The sequence below is a fragment of the Balaenoptera borealis genome (genome assembly GCF_965194805.1).
Source record: "Balaenoptera borealis genome assembly, chromosome: 3".
NCBI lineage: Eukaryota > Metazoa > Chordata > Mammalia > Artiodactyla > Balaenopteridae > Balaenoptera > Balaenoptera borealis.
The window spans coordinates 179,722,119-179,741,763 of NC_138866.1; the positions used below are offsets into that span (position 1 = coordinate 179,722,119).

Here is a 19,645-nt window from a genome sequence, read left to right on the forward strand (position 1 = left end):
TGAACAGCTTGATGAACTATACCAGGGAACTAGAACATTTTCCCTTACTTTGTCCTTCAAAAATAAAAATAAAAACAAAACGGCTACTGTTAATTCAGAAATATTCACAATGTTGAAGTTTATTATAAATAGTACTGACAAAATACAGCTGGAAAAAAAATAGATAAGAGCACAGCAATCCAACAATCAAGATGCCAGTTAGACTGGACTCTCCAATAAAGACAGATCTTGGCCATTTACCTGTTAATGACCCATCCCAGTAAGCCGAGAATCCAGGCCCAGAGCCAAAGAAGTCACTCTTAAATTTTAACCATAGTTTGTTACTGTGGGAGATGATTCTTGGAGGTGGATTTGAGCCACAGTATCGCCCCAGGGGTGGTGAAGTTTCATAGCCTCCATTCCTGTGACAAAATACAGCTGTGATCATTTGTTAGGTTATTGATAATATTACGATATAAACATTTAACGTTAATTGAACTTTGAGATCAAAACAGATCAGTTTGTCAGTCAACCTCTCTCTCAAATATTCTAAAAACAATTTCAAGTTTTCAATTTTTCACTTCATTAAATAATATATGAATAATAACATAGAATAACCATCATGTATGGTTGACATGACATTTTATACAACCAGTTGCAAATGAAGAAAAAGTGTTTAATCTTCTCTCTCTCAAATAAAGCATCTGGCAAATGGGTCAGAGAACAAAGGATAAAGAAACCATAATTATTAACATTAGAAACAAATGTTGCTTAATTTTACAGAGAAAACTTAAATGTTTTTCTTCTCATTTGAAAATTTTCAAAATTTAATATATTTGACATAGTTAAGCAAAATTTTGAAAATAATTCTTTCCCCAAGAACTTTTGGGGTCTTAAATATAGTTTATAATCTATAGCTTTTTCAAGCCTAGAAAAATAAATTCACTCAACATTAAAGTCCAATGATTGCTGAAAATTATGTTGTTTTAGCATTATATGGTATGATAATGCTTTATTGTCCTAGTACCTTACTTTACATCATAGAACAAAATTTACTGTAAAATAGTATAAGATTCTAGGCTTTTGAAATGTCAAATAAAAAATTTAACACAGATGCACACCAAATTGATTAGTCTAATTTAACTCAATGTAATGATTTGGGGAGATATTAATGTATAACTTAACTCACTTTTACTGCAAATATAACTTTTTAAAACCCATTCTTTCAAAGCACTAAAGAATTCAAGAAAAAAGCCTTGCACTGAAATTCACAAGCCTAGAATTTATTATTTGAATACAGAAAAACTTTGTGAAAACTTTATCTGACCATCATTTTTATGACAAATTAGACTAAATGGACAGTAAACAGCCTAAAATTTAAATTGATTTTACATAAAGTAGGTATTCAGTACCTGAATTGCAAGTATCTAATTTCAGACCAGTAGTATATCTGTTTACTCTGCCCAGATAAAATTCAAGTTTATTTTTAAATATTCCCAATAAAATAATCACTTCTAAATAACCACTGAATCTTACGCAATTTTCTGTTTTCCTACTGTTAAGCCAGGTTCCAAATGACAAACTTTATATCTTGCAAGAAAGAGCACAAAAGGGAGCTTTACAGAAAATTTCTATATTTTTTCCTTAACCTTTCCAAGAAAGATTATTAATGAGAAAGATTATGATGAAACAAAGGTGCTCACTTGATTTCCACATAATCTGCTACACATGTTCCACCAATGGCCTCCTCCAAGGAGAAGTTTGTGAAGTGCAATGCAATCTGTTGGCTGGTTTCCACCGTGATCCTATAAATGCATTCTAAGTTGTTGGGATAATTACTGGGGAAGTTTGGAGAAGCGAAAGTCCCAGATTCACCTGTATAGTCTTCCAAGCATGCTGTGAAAAGAAACAGATCACAAGAGAGGAAATAAAAAATATTATACTACATTTACCAGACATTCAGTAATATACACTTCATTAATTTTTGCCAAGATACTTGATTTTCAATAGGTCATTTGGGGATGTTCAAAGAATGATATCCTTTCAAAACAAAGTTTTTGGTCTCCAAGTCAAAAACAATTACTAATAGTAAACCTAAGCTGTGTAGTGGAATTTGTTACATATAATCGTGACTTTTTTGGTTTTGGAAGTGCTATAATTTTTTTAATCCATGCAAATCATCATAAACATTAAAAATTAGGCTCAACTGCAGAAATCACAGGGGGAGGCCTAGCAATAATTCAGTTCTGTTTTTCTTTTTGTACCCTTCTTTCAAAATGGTTTTTGTCAAAGCATGAATTGATGAGAAATGACAAAGCTGGTACTCAACCACAGGGTGATAAACAGGAGATGAGACCCAGGGATCAGAGCGACCTTGAATCAACGCCCAGCTCAAACGATGACAAACTGTACAACCTTAGGCAAGTTGCTTCACCTCTCTGACCCTCATCTCTAAAATGGGGTTGTAACTATCTTTGAGTGTACACCCAAGAGTCAGAGATAATGCAATTAAAGGACTTGGACATGCTACGTGCTCAGTAAATGGTAGTGATCATCATTATGCTTCGAAATAGAACAGAAAAGTGTAAGAAAAGCAGAGCATAAATGTGAGGAATAAATTAGATCATTCCTATGAAACATTTAGATAGTACCTGGATAAGTTTATGTCCTAAATAACTACTAACTGTTCTACTTTAACAGTTTTAATTTGACCTATTCAGTCCTTCAGACTCTCTAGTCACTAACCAACCCACTCCAAATGCCCTCCAAATCTGAGATATTTTCCAAAGTCTGGTTTCAATGCATTCTTTTTTTTTTTTAATTATTTATTTATTTATTTATGGCTTTGTTGGGTCTTCGTTTCTGTGCGAGGGCTTCCTCTAGTTGCGGCAAGCGGGGGCCACTCTTCATCGCAGTGCGCGGGCCTCTCACTATCGCGGCCTCTCTTGTTGCGGAGCACAGGCTCCAGACGCGCAGGCTCAGTAATTGTGGCTCACGGGCCCAGCCGCTCCGCGGCATGTGGGATCTTCCCAGACCAGGGCTCGAACCCGCGTCCCCTGCATTAGCAGGCAGATTCTCAACCACTGCACCACCAGGGAAGTCCTCAATGCATTCTTAATGTATCTTCAATTGTATCCGGTAATAACATAAATCTAGGATCCAGGAGTAGACACAGGTCTTTGACTGACAGGTTTTGGAGGAGAATAAACTATTACACTTTATGATGAATAAAAAAAAGAAAATGCGGATGTTCAGGTGTGCTATCTCCCCCAGTTGCAGCTGTATAATCATACTCAGAAAAGAAAAGAGGAAGCACTGGCATTGAGGGCACAGAGATGCACAGGAAATACTACAGGTTCTCCTACCTATGTACGGCCTTCAGAGTAACTGGCATTCACCATGTATTTGGTTTACTCGATTTTAAACAGCAAGTAATCAAGGCTTAATTTATTGAAGGGGTTGACAGTGATATTTAACTTCAGGGATGAATGTTGTATATGCTTCTATACTTTTCTACAGTCTGCCAAGATATTTCTTCAAGGGTCAAGGAAGAAAAGAAGGAAGGGAGGGAGGGAGGGAGGAAGGAAGCGAGAAAGAAAGGAAGGGAAAAGGCAGAGGAAAAGCAGGGGAAAGCAGGAGAGGGGCGGGGATGTGTGTGAAGAGGTGGTATATTAAGTATTTCAGAGCCACTAATGAGTATCACTAAGATAAAAATTTACGGATCAAATGGACAGTAAATGAAGGCTGTGACCCAGTCTCCCTGAGCTGACGAACTTACAGACTAATTGACCACCCCTGCATTCAAATAGCTTTAGCCAATAAATCAAATATCGAGAGCGAATTCTCTGCTCATGTCACTTGTTCTTAAAAAGATACTGTTCCTTGCTTCCCCACTCTACCCCCAGAGGGGAAATACAATTGCACTGAGTATTTTCAGCGCAACTTGGAATGAGTCTGCAGGAGAATGGCCTGTATAATCAGGTTCCCAAGTAAAGGAAATTTTAATGAAAAATTTTGAGAGGTAATGCTGAGTAATTTCCCTGTACCTTGTCCATATGCAAGTGATTATTGTAGCACTTGTAACGGGTGGGTGGTTGTGAATCCCTACTGAAATTCTGATTTACACATCAAGCTTCTTTTCCACTGTTGGCACAAAGGTAAAAACGGTCCCTGAGGTATTCAAATGACCTTCACGCTGTTCACTTTGTCTAACATGCTGTATCCGACAACCTCCCCTCCTTCCCCAACACACCTATAACAGATAAACTCTTACCCATCATTCAAAGTCAAATTCAAATATCACTTCCTCTGTGAAACATTTCCTGATCAAGCAGAATTAATTTCCTTGTGCTCAATAAAACTTTATGCAAATTGCAATCTGAACCCCCAATATATATTTTATTGTGATTGTGTTTATGTGAGTATATTTCCTCTACTAAGCTTTCCCTCTCATTCATTGAGATATGAATGGGACCTTATTAACCTTTATTAATTGTCACCACAGTAACCGGCCCAGATCACATCTAATAAATATTTGTTAAAATTATATTACTTAATGTGCTGAAAACTAAGAAGTGGGGGACAAGTATCTAACTTCCTACCATTGTCTCTACGCCATCCCTACTCCTTCCACTTTTCTCACCTCATTTTCCCCTATCCTCTCTCCTGGGTATATTGTGATTCTTTAATATTTTATAATGTTTACTAAAGTTAAATGATAGGAATCTCTGTTTCCAGCCATGGCAAGTAACTAGTACTAGACCAGCCCCTCCCCATAACAACTATAAAACTGGACAAAATATAGGAGGCACGGGACCACAGGCAGTCCAGGACTGTGATCTTTGACAGAAAGAAAATTCATGAGGTAGGAGTCTTGGTTCCCTTGGCTTTTTATCCGGGCCAAGAATTTTCTGACCACAGCTGAAGCCAAAGCAGTGAATGACAGTCCTGTTGAGCTGAGGAAGCAGGGATCAGAGTGTAGGGCTTCCAAGGGCACTGGCGCTGCTCCAGTGAGGAAGACACGTACAGAGAGGGGAACCAGGCGTCTGCGGAAAGTTCCCTATGAGTTCCTGCCACAGCCTGGCCTGCGCATGCATGAGGTGAGACTTCAAAAGTCATGCCAGAGAGTAGTACCTCCTGCTAGGCTGGAGCAGGTACACCTGCTACACACATTCAATGATAGAATATTTAATGTTAAAATTTGACTGTAGTTTTATGAGATTCGCATATCTAATCTGTATTACAGAGAGAAAAACAATGGTTCTCTAAACTTAACGTACTTGTTTCTTGAAAGGTTAGTAAGTCCTCTTATCTAACACTGAAATCTGTACAAGGTTCACGTGTTCTTCCCTTGACAGTGTAAACTGCTGTTTATAGAATAATATTGATACTGAGAAATATCAGGAGGCTTATGCTTAGAGGCAGTATACTGAGAGTACGCTAGACTTTGCCTTCCTCTGATGCTTTGCAATAAACCACAAATAACTAAAGTTGAATATATTCCCATAAAAGGATATTCATGCGTTGCCATAATGCTTCTTACATCAACACAAGATACAAACATGAAAAATGCCTTTTGTTTATATCTTATGTAGCCAAAGGAAAACTCATATCCAATGGCAGTGTGCCTTTTATTATGGTCTAACAACATTTACAAAGAGATGAAGAAGAAAAGTAGATTTCTTCCATCCACTAAATTCAACTGAACTAGCAGTGGAAAAACACATCTCTGAAGATCAAAGACAGCTATTAGTAGGCCTCTCACATCTTTCTTTCTGACCAACTTCAAAAGAAAAAAAAAAAAAAAAGAAAAGAGGAAATACACAAACATCTTCTGTGGACCACTACAAAATCACAAAACCGTATTTTTCTAAAAATCACGAGGTGTGTCTGCCTCTACTAAGCACCTTTAAATAAGTGTCAGTAACATAGCATTCAGCTCATAATCCAAGGGAAAATTCAAAACACACATAATCCTACAACTCAAAAAGCAATGATGGTATCGTCCCATACGATTTGGGTGACAGGAGGAGGATAAACTGATCCTGTAAATAGAGGAATACATCTCCTAGGGAGACCCTAGATTATGGGTAGCTGCTCCACCACCTCCCTGCTGTGGCTTGTGAGATAACTTTTGTGATTAGCCAATCACACTAGGGATCAACCTATAGGCGGTGCTTTCTGAAATCATTTACGAAACTTCTTGTGTTTACGTGAATACCTATGACCTCAGATTTTCTAATTAACCCCGGAACCGCCATCTGCTTTTATTGGCATATTTGGTTTAACAACCTTCAAAGTGAAGACTTGAGAGGATATAAAATTACAGGTTCAATTTCTCCACGAGGAAAGAAGAAGCCTCCCGAACCCAAATCTAACATTTGCCTACAATTGTCTGCTAGGTGGTCACAGTCATGGTGTTTTCTTTTCCCATATAGATGACCAATTTTAATGAACATGAATATAAGCTAAATCACTAAAGCAGCTATTGTAAAACTGTATTTGGATGTCAGTAATTCTATTTTAAATCTGGCACAATCATGGCGGTTTACACCTATTACATAATTTTCACAGAAAATGTCTCGTTTTATCTTCCCCAACTATGTGAAACAGCGAGGCATTATAACCTCCACTTCTTAGAGACGAAGGTACAGGTGAAGGATGTGAGACTCCTGGAGGTTAAGCTCTGAAAATCACTTAGTTCAGACACGGCAAAGATAAAATTCAACCCCAAGTCCTTCCTTTCCAAATCCTGTGGTCTTTATTAACCCCTGGTTTCTCTAAGCATGAAATGTCAATTTAGAAATGAAGGTGAGTAGAAAACTAAGAATATCACAATGTTTTGTTTAGCGTTTTTATTCTAAGAACTGAGAAATATGATAAATTAAATAAGATAAATCTACTGAGCTGGGAAGTGCTGGGAAACCCATATATACAAAAATATGAGAAACTACTGACCAAGGAGAAAGTAAATCTTTAAGAGATCAATAGACGTACTTAAAAAACCTTAAAAATATCTGAATATCTCAGAGCAGAAAATACAGAATTCAAGTTGGATAGAAAGAATCAGAGAGGCTTGTGACTTGCCCAAAGCTTTCCAAGTTAGCAGCAAGGCTGGGACTAGAACCGAGGCTCTGACTTCACCTTCAGCCTTTCTTTCACCAAATAATAGAAAGTACTCTCCCCCATGAGCAGTTACAGCCCAATCCACCATTACACCTCAGTTGTAATTCTACAGCAATTTATGTGCTAAGACTTGACTTTCAGAGTCTCTGATGAAATGCAAAGTTTCATTAGAACCACTTGAATTGCTTGGTGAAAACCTACCCTAGACCTATGTGAATCAGAATACCTGGGTGGGGTTTCTGATACCTGAATCTGTAACAAGAAAACCCCACCTCAAGCTTCCAATGAACACTAGAGTTTGAGAATACTGCTCTGCCGGATTGAAGTTTTAAAATAGAAACAGACTCTCCCTATGCATTTCTTCTAAAGAAACCCTCGTTTGCCCTTCCGGTAATCATTTCTAGACTTCTCACTCTTAGATGCCTCTTCTGGGCTCAGGTCCAGGGTGATGGATGAAAAACAGCACTAAACACCCACTGCCGGGTAGGTGGGAACTCTGAGCGGGGAATGAAGATGCGAAAGCCCACTAGGGCCCACGTTTAACCTAATGTTGCTGTGGTTCTGATACTTCCTGGACATTTCCCCAAACAATTGTAAAGCTCTTCCCCTAGCAAAAAACAGGAAAAGCCCTCTGCTGTTCTACTGTAGCTCTGAATGGAATGTTACCAGCCACCCCCACGTGCAGGGCATCGAGAGCTTTTCTAAGAACTAGTCTAGATTTGGTAAAACAAATGAATTCCATGTTTGAACTGGATTGTTTGGGTGTGGCTTCTCAACCAACTTAGCTGTGTATTCTTGGGAGGATAAATTCAATTCTGGACTTCAAGTTTCCTCATTTGAAAAATAAGGTAATTGGACTAGATAAGGTAATCAGACTAGATTAGTGTTTTGAATTTTCTGGCACACCATAAAAATACATTTACATCAATCACGCACATACACAGATAATGCAAAGAGGTTTCATGAAGTAATACCAAACCCTTCATGATAAGCTCTGATATTTTCTAGTCTATTCTTTTCTATTCTATTCCATACTTTTGGCAAATGTAGGTAGCAATCTGATAAGATAATACCATGACCCACTGAGGAGTCATGAATGCTTCAAGGTTTGAAAAAACACTAGACTAGATGTTATACAGGTTTTCTTCTAATGTTAAAGTAGAAAGTGTGTCAGGTACGTTTCTCTATTCTTTCTTATCCTTTTAAAGTCCCCTCTTGGTAGGATTATATTGACGTATATGCAGTAGATGTTGATAGAAAATAAAATTACAGTTTAAATTAAAGTTAACTAATCAAGTATATTGTCTCTGAATTCAAATATTTTGCACGTTACCCGGGGTTCATAAATCAGTTACTAAGAAATTCTTCAGGGTTTCTAGCCGCCAGCATTTTCTAGTTAGGTCTTTGTCTCTATTGCCCCAGGCACATCTGGATGAAGGCAGAAACGCTAATGGGGGAGGGAGTCAGAGCGAGGAGCAGAAGTCAATCTCTTTCCTCCCACACACATATTTAGGGGCTGACATCACAGCCCCATGGTACGACTACAGATGGAAAAGTAACTCGATTCAAGTCAGGAAATTTAACCTTTACCAGATGAAGGCAGGAAAGAGCAGAGAAACTCACACCTGTCGTGCCAATGGACTAAAAGCCAACAACCCAGTACTGTCATTAGTGCCTAAAGGTAACTTTTGCTAAAGCAGTGAGATAGGATGAGGGTCAGTGATTGAGCGTCCGTTGACACTTTTCCCTAATACTGCAGAAAATGTCAAAAATAAGATGACAACGGAACAGAAAGCATCCCACCGCCTCCCTCCTTCCAGGTGGGCAGCTAACTCAGTCTCGGGCTGCCTGCCTGTCTGTCACCAGCCCAGCCTGCACATCTGTCCCCTGAGCCGCCCTCCCCTGAGCAGTCCTTCAGTGGCGCCCTCAGCAATTCAGGAGAGCCCAGCCCTCACGTCCTCATCTATGGGAAACTGAGACAGGCTCCGAGATGATAAGAGGAGGGTGCCATACGGCCTCCTGGATCCAGTGGTTAGATCGCTGTTTAGAATATTTGACTGTGGTAGTCAGACTGATGAAATCGTCCAGCAAAAGGCAGGCGCACAGAGACCAGCCGGGCTCAGCCGAGGGGTGGAAAGCAAACTCTTCCTTGTCTGTGATTTCAGCCCTGTCTGGACCAAACACAGCCAAAGTAGCGATGACCTCACAGGGAGGCGGACTGGAGAGTCTTTAGGGGTTGCCACCTCAGGATGCCCTTCTCTTTCATCACCTGTCTTTTCTTTGTCAGTTTTCTTTTCTGTCCAGCTTGCTTCTTTCCTTTCTCACAACTTACGTTTATTTTACCTGTATCTTATCTTTCTGAATTAAAATTTATCATCCTCCCTGCCAGATTACTCCTATTGCACTAGATATTGCTTTACAAGCCAGCGTGGTTTTAGCGAAGCTGTGTGAGTCATTGCAGAGATACTGCATATTGTTACAGAGACTTCCATAATATTTTAGGAGGTCCCACCTGTATCGTTTGTTATCTGAGTTACAGCTAGTTTATTCATGCAGCAAATTAAACTTGAGTTCATAGTTGATTAAAGGCAGAAGACATCCCAAAGATCATCAGATCCAATCTCTTAATTTTACAGATGAGAAAACTATGGCCCAGAGAGTTCAAGTGACTTGCTCCAAATCCTAACCTAATATTCAGCTGTGGTTTGGGCCAAATATATGAGGCATATAAAACCACAAAAGTATGGAAAATTGTGTGCAACTAGAATTTTTGAGAAGCCGGTTTTTGGTCATTGGATGTGAAAAATCTGAACGAAGTCCAGTAAACATGTCAATCACATAACATAGCCAACTGTAACTGCTGGGGATTCAATTTCCCAGGTGCTGGAGCTGGATAATGAACTTTCTCGAGAGTGGAGCCCACAGGAGAGAAAGCTGTATGATTTTCTCACACTCAGGATCCTGGAGAAATCTAAAGCCATGCTTCCAAAACAGAACTTGAACTATTACAGAGAACAGCCTGAAATGAAGAATAGTGGCCAGCTGCTCTGAGAGGAAATAGGTGAGAAATTGGTGGAAACTCCAAGGGGAAGATTAATTTACCTTTTTTTTTTTTTTTAAGGGAGTGTGGGCTTTAAGAGATGAGAGGCTGGGGAGTTCTGGATGCAGGACGGTGTCAGAGGGAGCACATCTGGTACAGGAAAACGCTCTCAGTACTTTCTTAAGCGTCCGAGAATTACATGTTTCTGGGACAATCAAAGGTGTGAAATGCTTGGGAAGCTCAGTCACACACCCCCACCCCCTGTATGTCTACACTGCATAGTATTTTGGTCCATGAACTATCTTTCTAAATATTATGCAAAAGGAAAACCCAGACTCCCTAAAAAGGTACACATCCCAGGTGGGAACATGAGCCTAAGAAAACATGGCACCCTCCTAAATCCCATAGGTTCTGGGGCTGGGAGCATCTCTGGTTTATGTATGACCTCAAAGACCCTGCTGGCAAAGGGTGTTTGTTTCCCACACTGCATTTGCAAAGAGCAGAGTAATGATGAGAATTAAGTAATAGGAAAAGTACAGTAAAAGGAAAAAAGCTGAAAAGATTCAATTTCATTAAGTCAAATTTAGAAATGCATATTTTGACAAAAAGTCTTTCATTTTCTGCCATAGAATTACATGCAGTAGTTTCTTATTCTGTTGTCCTTTTTCTAATTTCTTTCTTTTTTTTATTGCAGTAAAACAAAATTGCTTTACAATGTTGTGTTAGTTTCCGCTGTACAATGAAGTGAATCAGCTATAAGTATACCTATATCCCCTCCCTCTTGGACCTCCCTCCCCTCCTTTCCCCCATCTAGGTCATCACCGAGCACTGAGCTGAGCTCCCTGTGCTATACAGCACGTTCCCACCAGCTATCTTTTTTACACATGATAGTGAATTTATGTCAAACTTAATCTCCCAATTCGTCCCACCCTCCCCTTCTCTAATTTCTTTTTTTTTTTTTTTTAAACATCTTTATTGAAGTATAATTGCTTTACAATGGTGTTCTAATTTCTTAAAATAAGTGTTCGGTCTCTTTTGTAACATTTAATTTTGACAGAATTTTAAACTCACAGAAAAGTTGTAAGAAAAAGCTCCCAAATTCCTTTTACTCAGATTTACTACATATGTGTATTTTGCTCCCATTGCTTTATTATTCCTAAAAACATAAACATTCTCTCACAAAACCAGAGTACAATTACCAAAATTAGAAAATTTAATATTGATAAAATACTCTTAACTTTTCATTACTCTATATTTAATATGGAAGGCACTTAAGTCACTATACTTTATTCTAAAAGCATCTTTCATTATGTCACAGATTTTGGCATGAAGTATTCTCACAGTACTACTCTTTAATGGAGTAAGTGAAACCAAGCATACAATGCTATTTTATTACCTGCTGATGCATCAATTGCTTCATAGTTTATTAAAAAGCCTTCATAAGCAAGGTCAGAGTCAGCCACAAATGTAAGCATTAATGAGTTGTCACTACTGGTAAGAGAGGGTGGGATGGATTTTCCACAATATCTATTTGAAACCAAGAAAGAACACAGGTTTAAAAACTTTCAGTATGCTTGAAATGATGTACCCCAAATTAGGACATATAAAAAAAATAACAACAATAATATCCCCTATTAACCTTAAAAAACAAGTATATTTCAAGCACAAACCATTTACAAAGTTGCTAAAGATCATCCAACTCATGATTACTTCCTTTAGATTGTTTTATGTATGTGCTTAGCTGTGTGACTTGTAACAGAAGTTCAATGAAATTAGAAATTACGAGCTATAGGAGTCACCATACCGCACATTACTGAACTTATTAATAGAAATGTAATCAACACATGCAACAAAGGAAAACCATGTATTATAAACTCAGAGAGCACAGACTCTAGAGTCAGCTCTATCTCTTAGAGGCTTTATGACTTTGGGCAGAGGACTCAACATCTATGCCTCAGTTTTCCCAACTGTAAAATGGGGTTGATGACACCACCTACTTCATAGAGTTGTTTTGAGAATTGTATGAGTTAATACACTGTATATAAAGAACTTAGAACAGTGCCTGGAATAGTAAGCCTTATACAGGTGGAATCTATTTTCTTTACCCAGCTGGCCTATGCAGAGGTAAGAGTTTGATTACTAAACCATGTCAAGTTTTTGCTGAAGAAAACAACTTTACTCAGAAAAACTCTTGTAGTAAAGCTAAAAGTAGAATTGTAATAAAAGACATTATGTCATGAGCTTTTATCTAGAGAAACATTTATAAGAAGGAGTGGCTAGAAAATAGAAATCTCAATTCAGAGAACACTTGGTAAAAGTAACTTAATGGAATGACAGGGGGAAAAAAATAGAAACCAAAATAAGACAAAGTATTAAATATGGGAAATGGATGAGTTAATTTCTGTAAAAGAAAAAGGAAAAAAAAAGGTGTATAATACCATTTCAGTGTTAAAAATGACTTAATATCTTGATCAAAACAAAGGTAGATGAATTAATTAATATTCTAAATGTCTCTCTATATGCCCATGTCTGCCAAATTTGGATTAGATCATTGTAGTTTATGTCATTCAGCAAAAATTATGTATTTTTCAGTGATTACAAGTCAAGTACCATAAAAAAGAAAAAGAGAAAAAGAAGGAATTTTAAAAACTTAAAGATTAAGACAAGAAAGATCAAAAAATGAAAAGGGAGAATAAAACTGGGGGAAAAAATAAGTTTAAGGAAATAACAGATAAAGAAAAATGTTTAAAAAATGGATGAGGAAAAAGAAAATGAAATACAAAAAGAAGGGGAAAAAAGGAATCAGGAGATATCTATTTCCAACAAAGATGTAATAACAGGGGCTGGATTTACATAATCTTGTATCTGAAACAACTGAAAATCTGGACAAAAATAGATAGAACAATGGCTCTCAGGACACTGGCTATCAAGCAGTGAAGGACAATGACGCTTCAGAGACAGGAGACAAGTGAGTTTAAAAGCAAAACTGGAAATGATCAAACTGTTTCAAAGTAACTTAACTGCATCCCAAAACAAAGCCCAAGAATACAGTAGTGTCCAGTGCACAAACACAAAATTGAAAATGTCTGTCATCCTATCAAATATTACCAAGCATGAAAAGAAGGAGGAAAGTATGACCCATAATGAGAAGAAAAATTGATCAATCTAAACATCGCAAGAAATGACACGGAGGACTGAATTAGCAGACAAAGACATAAAAATAGTTATAACTGTATCCCACCAATTTAAGAAGCTAGAGGCAAAAAAATTAATGTGTAAAGTAGAGATGTGGAAGATATAAAAGATGGCCCCAGATGAATTTCCAGAAGTGAAAACTACCATGTCTGAGATGAAAAGATGCATTTGGTAGGATTAATAGCAGATAGACACTGTAGAAAAGAAGATTAGTGCACTCGAATACAGAGTAATAGAAACTTTCCAAAAGGAAATGCACAGAGAACAAAGACACAAAATCAAATGAAGAGAGTATCAATGAGTTCTGGGACAACATCAAATGGCCTAAGATACATGTAATCAGAGTCCCAAGGGGAGGGGAGACAGAAAAAGCATTTCAAGAACTAATGGTCCAAAATGTTTCATATTTCATAAAACTGTAAACCCTCAGGTCCAAGGAGCTCAACAAAATATTAGCCTGACTGAGAAAACTCAGATGAAAAATGAGTACATACAGAATGATGCCACTTTTATATAATTCCAGAATATGCAAACTAATGTACAGTGATAGAAAGCAGTTTAGTGGTTTCCTGGGGTTGGGGATGAGGAGCAAAAGTGAGGAATTGTAACAGGCAGGAAGAAGGTGTGAGGGTAATGGATATGTGCATTATCTTGATTTTGGTGATGGCTTCATGGGTATAGCCACATGCCGAAAGGTAATTACTAATGGTCAAGGCTACAGAGTAGTGAGTAGTGATGTAGAAATGGTCACTGAGAAGTGTGTTGATCTCACCTGGTTTTTATAACACAACATGATGGACTTTAAATCCATCACTGAAGCAGGAGTGCAAGAAAGCAGGAGGTTTTTGTGTTAAAAATCTAAAAACAAAATAATCTCACCTCCCAAGAGATGTCTGAGAACCAGTGTCATAAACTTCTAGATAGTCCTTTGTGCAATTGTAATGAAACTCCAGATGAAATTCCCTGAATCTCAGAAGAATCAGGTGACCAGGTTGGACTATTACGTGCCAGGTACAGTTGACACCATGGGGGTAGATATTTGGATGGCCAGGACTTTGAATGCTTCCTGTTGACTCTGTAAGAACTTTTCCACATGCTGTTGAAATAAAAATAATAAAACTTATCAGAACAAGTAACCAACAAATAAATAATTTCAAATAAAATAATCTGATCATAACCTCTTAAAAGGTTCCTTCTATGTCACTGAAGATAACCTAGTTTTTCTCTTATTAATAGACATCAAATAATTACTGACATGTGCTGATTAGGAAATATATATATTTTCTTTGCCTTTGAGTGTACTTTAAAATTTTTACAGTGTAGATGACTACACATCTGTAGTGTAGATTAAATTTCTATAATAATTTATTTCCATTGTTCACTTATTCTGATACAAGCCCAAGAGGCAAAGTAGGGGAGTCAATCTCTTACCCAAAGCCGCAGTACTAAATTTAGCCATGAAACCATGATTTTCAGCAGAAGAACTTTTCACGAATATGACATGAAGAGAATTGTACACGGATGTTATAAACGAAGGTATGTCTGTGCCACAATACTTTTTATTTTCAGGAGAACCCAAAATGGAACTGCTACCAATCTAAGTAAAAAAGATATGTTCAAATTTATTTTGTTAGATATTTATTTTGGAAAACTGCTTCAAAAATAAGTTTTTCTAAAATGTTTATTAGTATAGTAAAAATCAATTTTAGAATATTTTAATCTCCCAGAAAGAAACTCTATCCCCTTTAGCAGCCGCATCCCCATCCCCCTCAAACCCCAGCCCCAGGATGCCGCTAATCTACTTTCTGTTTCTATAAGATTGCCTCTTCTGGACATTTCAAATAAATGAAATCATACAATATGTGGTCTTTTGTAACTAGCTACTTTCACTTAGCATAATGTTTTCAAAGTTCATCCATTTTGTATCATGTGTCATTATTTCATTTCTTTTTAATGCCATATAATAATCCACTGTATGGATATATCATATTTTATTAATACACATCAGTTGATGGACGTTTAGGTTCTTTTTACATTTTGGCTACTATGAATAACGACTGTAGTCATTCATGTACAAATTTTTGTGTGGATGTTTATTTTCGTTTCCCTTCAGTGTATACCTAGAAGTGGAATTGCTGGATCAAATGATAACTCTACGTTTAACTTTTTGAGGAACTGCCAATTGTTTTCCAAAGCAGCTGTACCATTTAAATGCTCACCAGAAGTGTGTAAGTGTAAAAGGGCTCCAATTTCAACACTTGTTATTATCTGACTTCTTGATTATAGTATCCTAGCAGGTGTGAAGCAGTATCTCATTGTGGTTTGATTTGTATTTCCCTGATGATTAGTGATGTTGAGCATCTTTTTCATGTGTTTACTGACTATTTGTACATCTTCTTTAAAGAAATATATATTCATATTCTTTGCCCATTTAAAAAATTAGATTTGTTTTTAATTTCGATGAAGTCCAATTTTTCTTTTGTTGCATTTTTTTGTGTCAGATCTAAGAAGGCTTTGCCTAACCCAAGGTCACAGATATTTACTCCTATGTTTTCTTCAAGAGTTTCATAGTTTCAGCTACAAAATTTAGGTCTATGGTCCATTTTGAGTTAATTTTTGTGTATGGTATAAGGAAGGAGTCCAGTTCCATGATTTTGCATGTGCATATTCAGCACCACTTGAAAAAACTACTTTTTCCCATTGAATTGTCTTGGCACCCTTTTGAAACATCAATTGGTCATAAAAGTATGAATTTATTTCTGGATTTTCTATTCTGTTCCATTGCTCCATATTTTTAACATCACCTGAATAACACACTGTCTTGATTATTATAGTTTTGTTCTAAGTTTTAAAATCATAATTGTGACTCCACCAATGTTGTTCTTTTTCAACAATGCTTTTGGTTATTCTGGTTCCCTTGCATTTCCATTAGAAGTTTACAATCAGCTTGTGAATTTCTGCAAAAATGCCCACTGGGATTTTGATAGAGATTGAATTAAATCTTTAGATAAATTTAAGGAGTACTGCCATCTTAACAATATTATGTCTTCTAATCCATTAACATGAGATGTCTTTCTATTTATTTAGGTCTTAAATTTCCTTCAGTGGCATCTTGTAGCTTTCAGAGTACAAATTTTGCATGTCTTTTTAAAGCTATATTCCTCAATATTTATTCTTTTTTGCTATTGTAAATGGAATTGTTTCCTTGATTTCATTTTCAAATTGTTCATTGCTAGTATATAAAAAAGAAATGACTTTCATATTTTGATCTTGTATCCCACAACCTGCTGAATTTATTAGTTCTAATAGTTTATGTGTGTGTGTTTGTGTATAGATTCCTTATGATTTTTTTTTTAAATTTATTTATTTATGGCTGTGTTGGGTCTTCGTTTCTGTGCGAGGGCTTTCTCTAGCTGCGGCAAGCGGGGGCCACTCTTCATCGCCGTGCGCGGACCTCTCATTATCGCGGCCTCTCTTGTTGCGGAGCACAGGCTCCAGACGCACAGGCTCAGTAACTGCAGCTCACGGGCCTAGTTGCTCCGCGGCACGCGGGATCCTCCCAGACCAGGGCTCGAACCCGTGTCCCCTGCATTGGCAGGCAGACTCTCAACCACTGCACCACCAGGGAAGCCCTCCTTATGATTTTTTATATACAACATCATGTTATCTGTGAACTGAGATAATTGTATTCCTTCCTTTTCATTCTGGATGCATTTTATTTCCTTTCCTTGCTTAATTGTCCTAACTAGAATTTCCAGTTTTTGTTTTTTTTTTTTTTTTTTTTTTTTTGCTTGTAGCAGGAAGGCATTTATTTATTCATTCAACAAATGGGGCTTGAGCTCCTTCTGTTTGCCGGGCCCCCCCCTCCTCCCCTCAAAAACAAAAACAATCTCGCTTTCAAGACTCAGGTCGTCTCATAGATTCGAAACCTTTGCAGCAAATATTGATACTACAGTACTGAACTTTAAAATTTTATCCTCACAAATTCAATCTCATGAACCTATTAACTATCATGGTTCCAGCTGAAAAAGCCCACTTTTCTTTTTTTAACGTTGCCTTCTCGCTATATGATGTGATAACCTCTTAAAAGGACTTTGTGTGTTTAGATCACACACTCAAATATCCCCAAACTTGTTTCTCCCGCCCCTGTCCCCATCCTCCCATCTCTGCTGCCTTCCTCACCGCCCGTTTCGGCCCTTCGGGAGGGACTCTGCCTATGCGAGCTCGTGGGCATCTCTACCCTCGTGGGTCTTTTTAAAAAAACACCCAAAACCTGCCAACAACGCACATCCTCACATGTTTTTCCACTCTTTGCTTTCTTTCACTTAGTGTCTCCTGGGGTTGGGCCCCCATCCGTGTAGGAACTGTCCTGCGGTTTGTAGCAACGGCAGGCCACTCCTCTGAAAGGAGGGACTAGCTCGTGTCACCTGGTTATTCCTGGTTTCGTGGTCAAGACAAGAAGGTCAGCCTTCGTGTCCAGGCGAGGCAGCTGAGGGCACCGGCGGCCCTCCCTAAACGGCCGAGAGGGAACCCCTAACGTGGCCGCGGGGCACTGTGGGCCCAAAGCCGAGCCCGGGAAGGGCCAGGAGACCCAGAGGCCGCCCCACTGCTCCGCTCCAGTATAATGTTGAATACAAGTGGTGAGAACAGACATCTTTGTCTTTTTACTGACCATAGAGGCAAAGCATTTAGTGTTTCATCACTAAATATAATGTTAGCTGTGGGTTTTTTTATAGATGCCCTTTATCAGATTAGGGAAGTTCCCTTCAATTCTTGGTTTGTTGAGTGTTTTTATCATGAAAAGGTATTGAACTTTGTCAAATGCTTTTTTTTTCTTGCATCTATTGAGGTAACTATGTGGGTGTGTTTATTTTTCCTTTATTTTATTTTACACTGACTGAGTTTTGGACAGATACCAACCTTGCCTTCCTGGGATAAGTCCCATTTGGTCATGGTATATAATCCTCTTTATATGCTGCTGGATTCAGTTAGCTAGAATTTTGTTGAGGATTTTGCACCTATAAACTAGTTTTGTTTCATGTAACTGATTTGAGGAAAACGTGACATAATATTTTTAATAATATCCAATCAAGTGCAAATATTCAGAAGCGTTTTACTCTCACCTCAATATAATCTGTATCACAGTGAGCAGAACTTCCCATGTCAAAGGCAGTGAAGTTGAGAAGAACCACTTGGCTTTGGGGTTGGTGGACGGTCCACCTGCAGATCCTTTCTCCTGGATACACATTAGGATAAAAGGGCGAGCGAATGACCCCTTCTCCAGTTAATTCACCTCCACAAGCTGTAAGTATGAAAATGATAGTAGTGTTTGTCCAGAGATAAATGACTGTTGCCCTCCATTTTACTGCAAAGTTTCACTCTGCATAAGGACATAATGGAATGTAACACTACTATTAGAATTTCCCCCTTACCACTGGAGGACATAAAATTACTCAATTATTTCAAGAAATGAAAATGTTACAATCAGGCAAATGAGACATTTAAAAATTAAGGCATAAGTTTTCTTACCGACTTGATAAACAGCACTGAAACTAGCTCTTGCAACAGAAGCATCTATTTTAAGCCTGATCCAGATACTATTAGTAATGGATTTGATGTGAGAGAGGGTTTCATTGCCACAGACTTTTCCAAGTAAGGTTTGATCATCTCGAACCTAAACAGAAGAATAAAATTGATCTGTAATCCTAATCAAGAGTCCTAATCAGTAAAGAAAAGGAATAAAAAAAGAAAATAAGCACAAATACAAAAAATTTAAAATGACAAACATGATACAAATACACAGATACTGAAACACTTGTTTAACATGATAATTCTATGTACAGCACTATGTTAATGTAGTTGAATGTTTGAAATGGTTATTTCCAGAAAAATATAAATTACTAAAGTTATCTCAAGGAGAAGAAAAATAAAATCTGAATAGACAATAAGCCATGGATAAAACTGAACATAATACAAATAATTAGTTCCCCCCCAAAAAACTCCTAGAAGATGCTCTACCTGGTAAGTTACATTAAACTTCTAAGGAAAAGATAATTCCCATATATAATTTGTTCTAAGGAACCCGCAAACATGGAACAATTCCCAAATAATTTTTCTCAGAACCATCTCACCAAATCCCAACATAGATAATACAAAGGAAAACTATGGGTAGATCTCATATATTAATATAGATACAAAAATGCTAAACACGGAAACACTAGAAAAATGAATTCTCTCCATTGTTAGGCTTATATATCAAATAAAACATGAGGATAAGAGTAATGCAAGGATTGTTTCAAATTATAT

At 37.5% G+C, this 19,645-nt stretch overlaps 1 protein-coding gene across 1 annotated transcript in view; it reads right to left on the reverse strand.

Moving 5' to 3' along the window:
• CUBN (cubilin) overlaps positions 1 to 19,645 on the reverse strand; it is a 283,798-nt gene that overhangs the window by 201,368 nt on the left and 62,785 nt on the right. The window contains exons 20-26 of the mRNA XM_082385173.1: positions 18,869 to 19,013; positions 18,463 to 18,641; positions 14,771 to 14,936; positions 14,219 to 14,435; positions 11,541 to 11,671; positions 1,683 to 1,875; positions 241 to 401 (exon numbers count right to left, since the gene is read on the reverse strand). Coding sequence (XP_082241299.1) covers positions 241 to 401; positions 1,683 to 1,875; positions 11,541 to 11,671; positions 14,219 to 14,435; positions 14,771 to 14,936; positions 18,463 to 18,641; positions 18,869 to 19,013 — 1,192 coding nt within the window. The remainder of the gene's footprint in view (positions 1 to 240; positions 402 to 1,682; positions 1,876 to 11,540; positions 11,672 to 14,218; positions 14,436 to 14,770; positions 14,937 to 18,462; positions 18,642 to 18,868; positions 19,014 to 19,645) is intronic.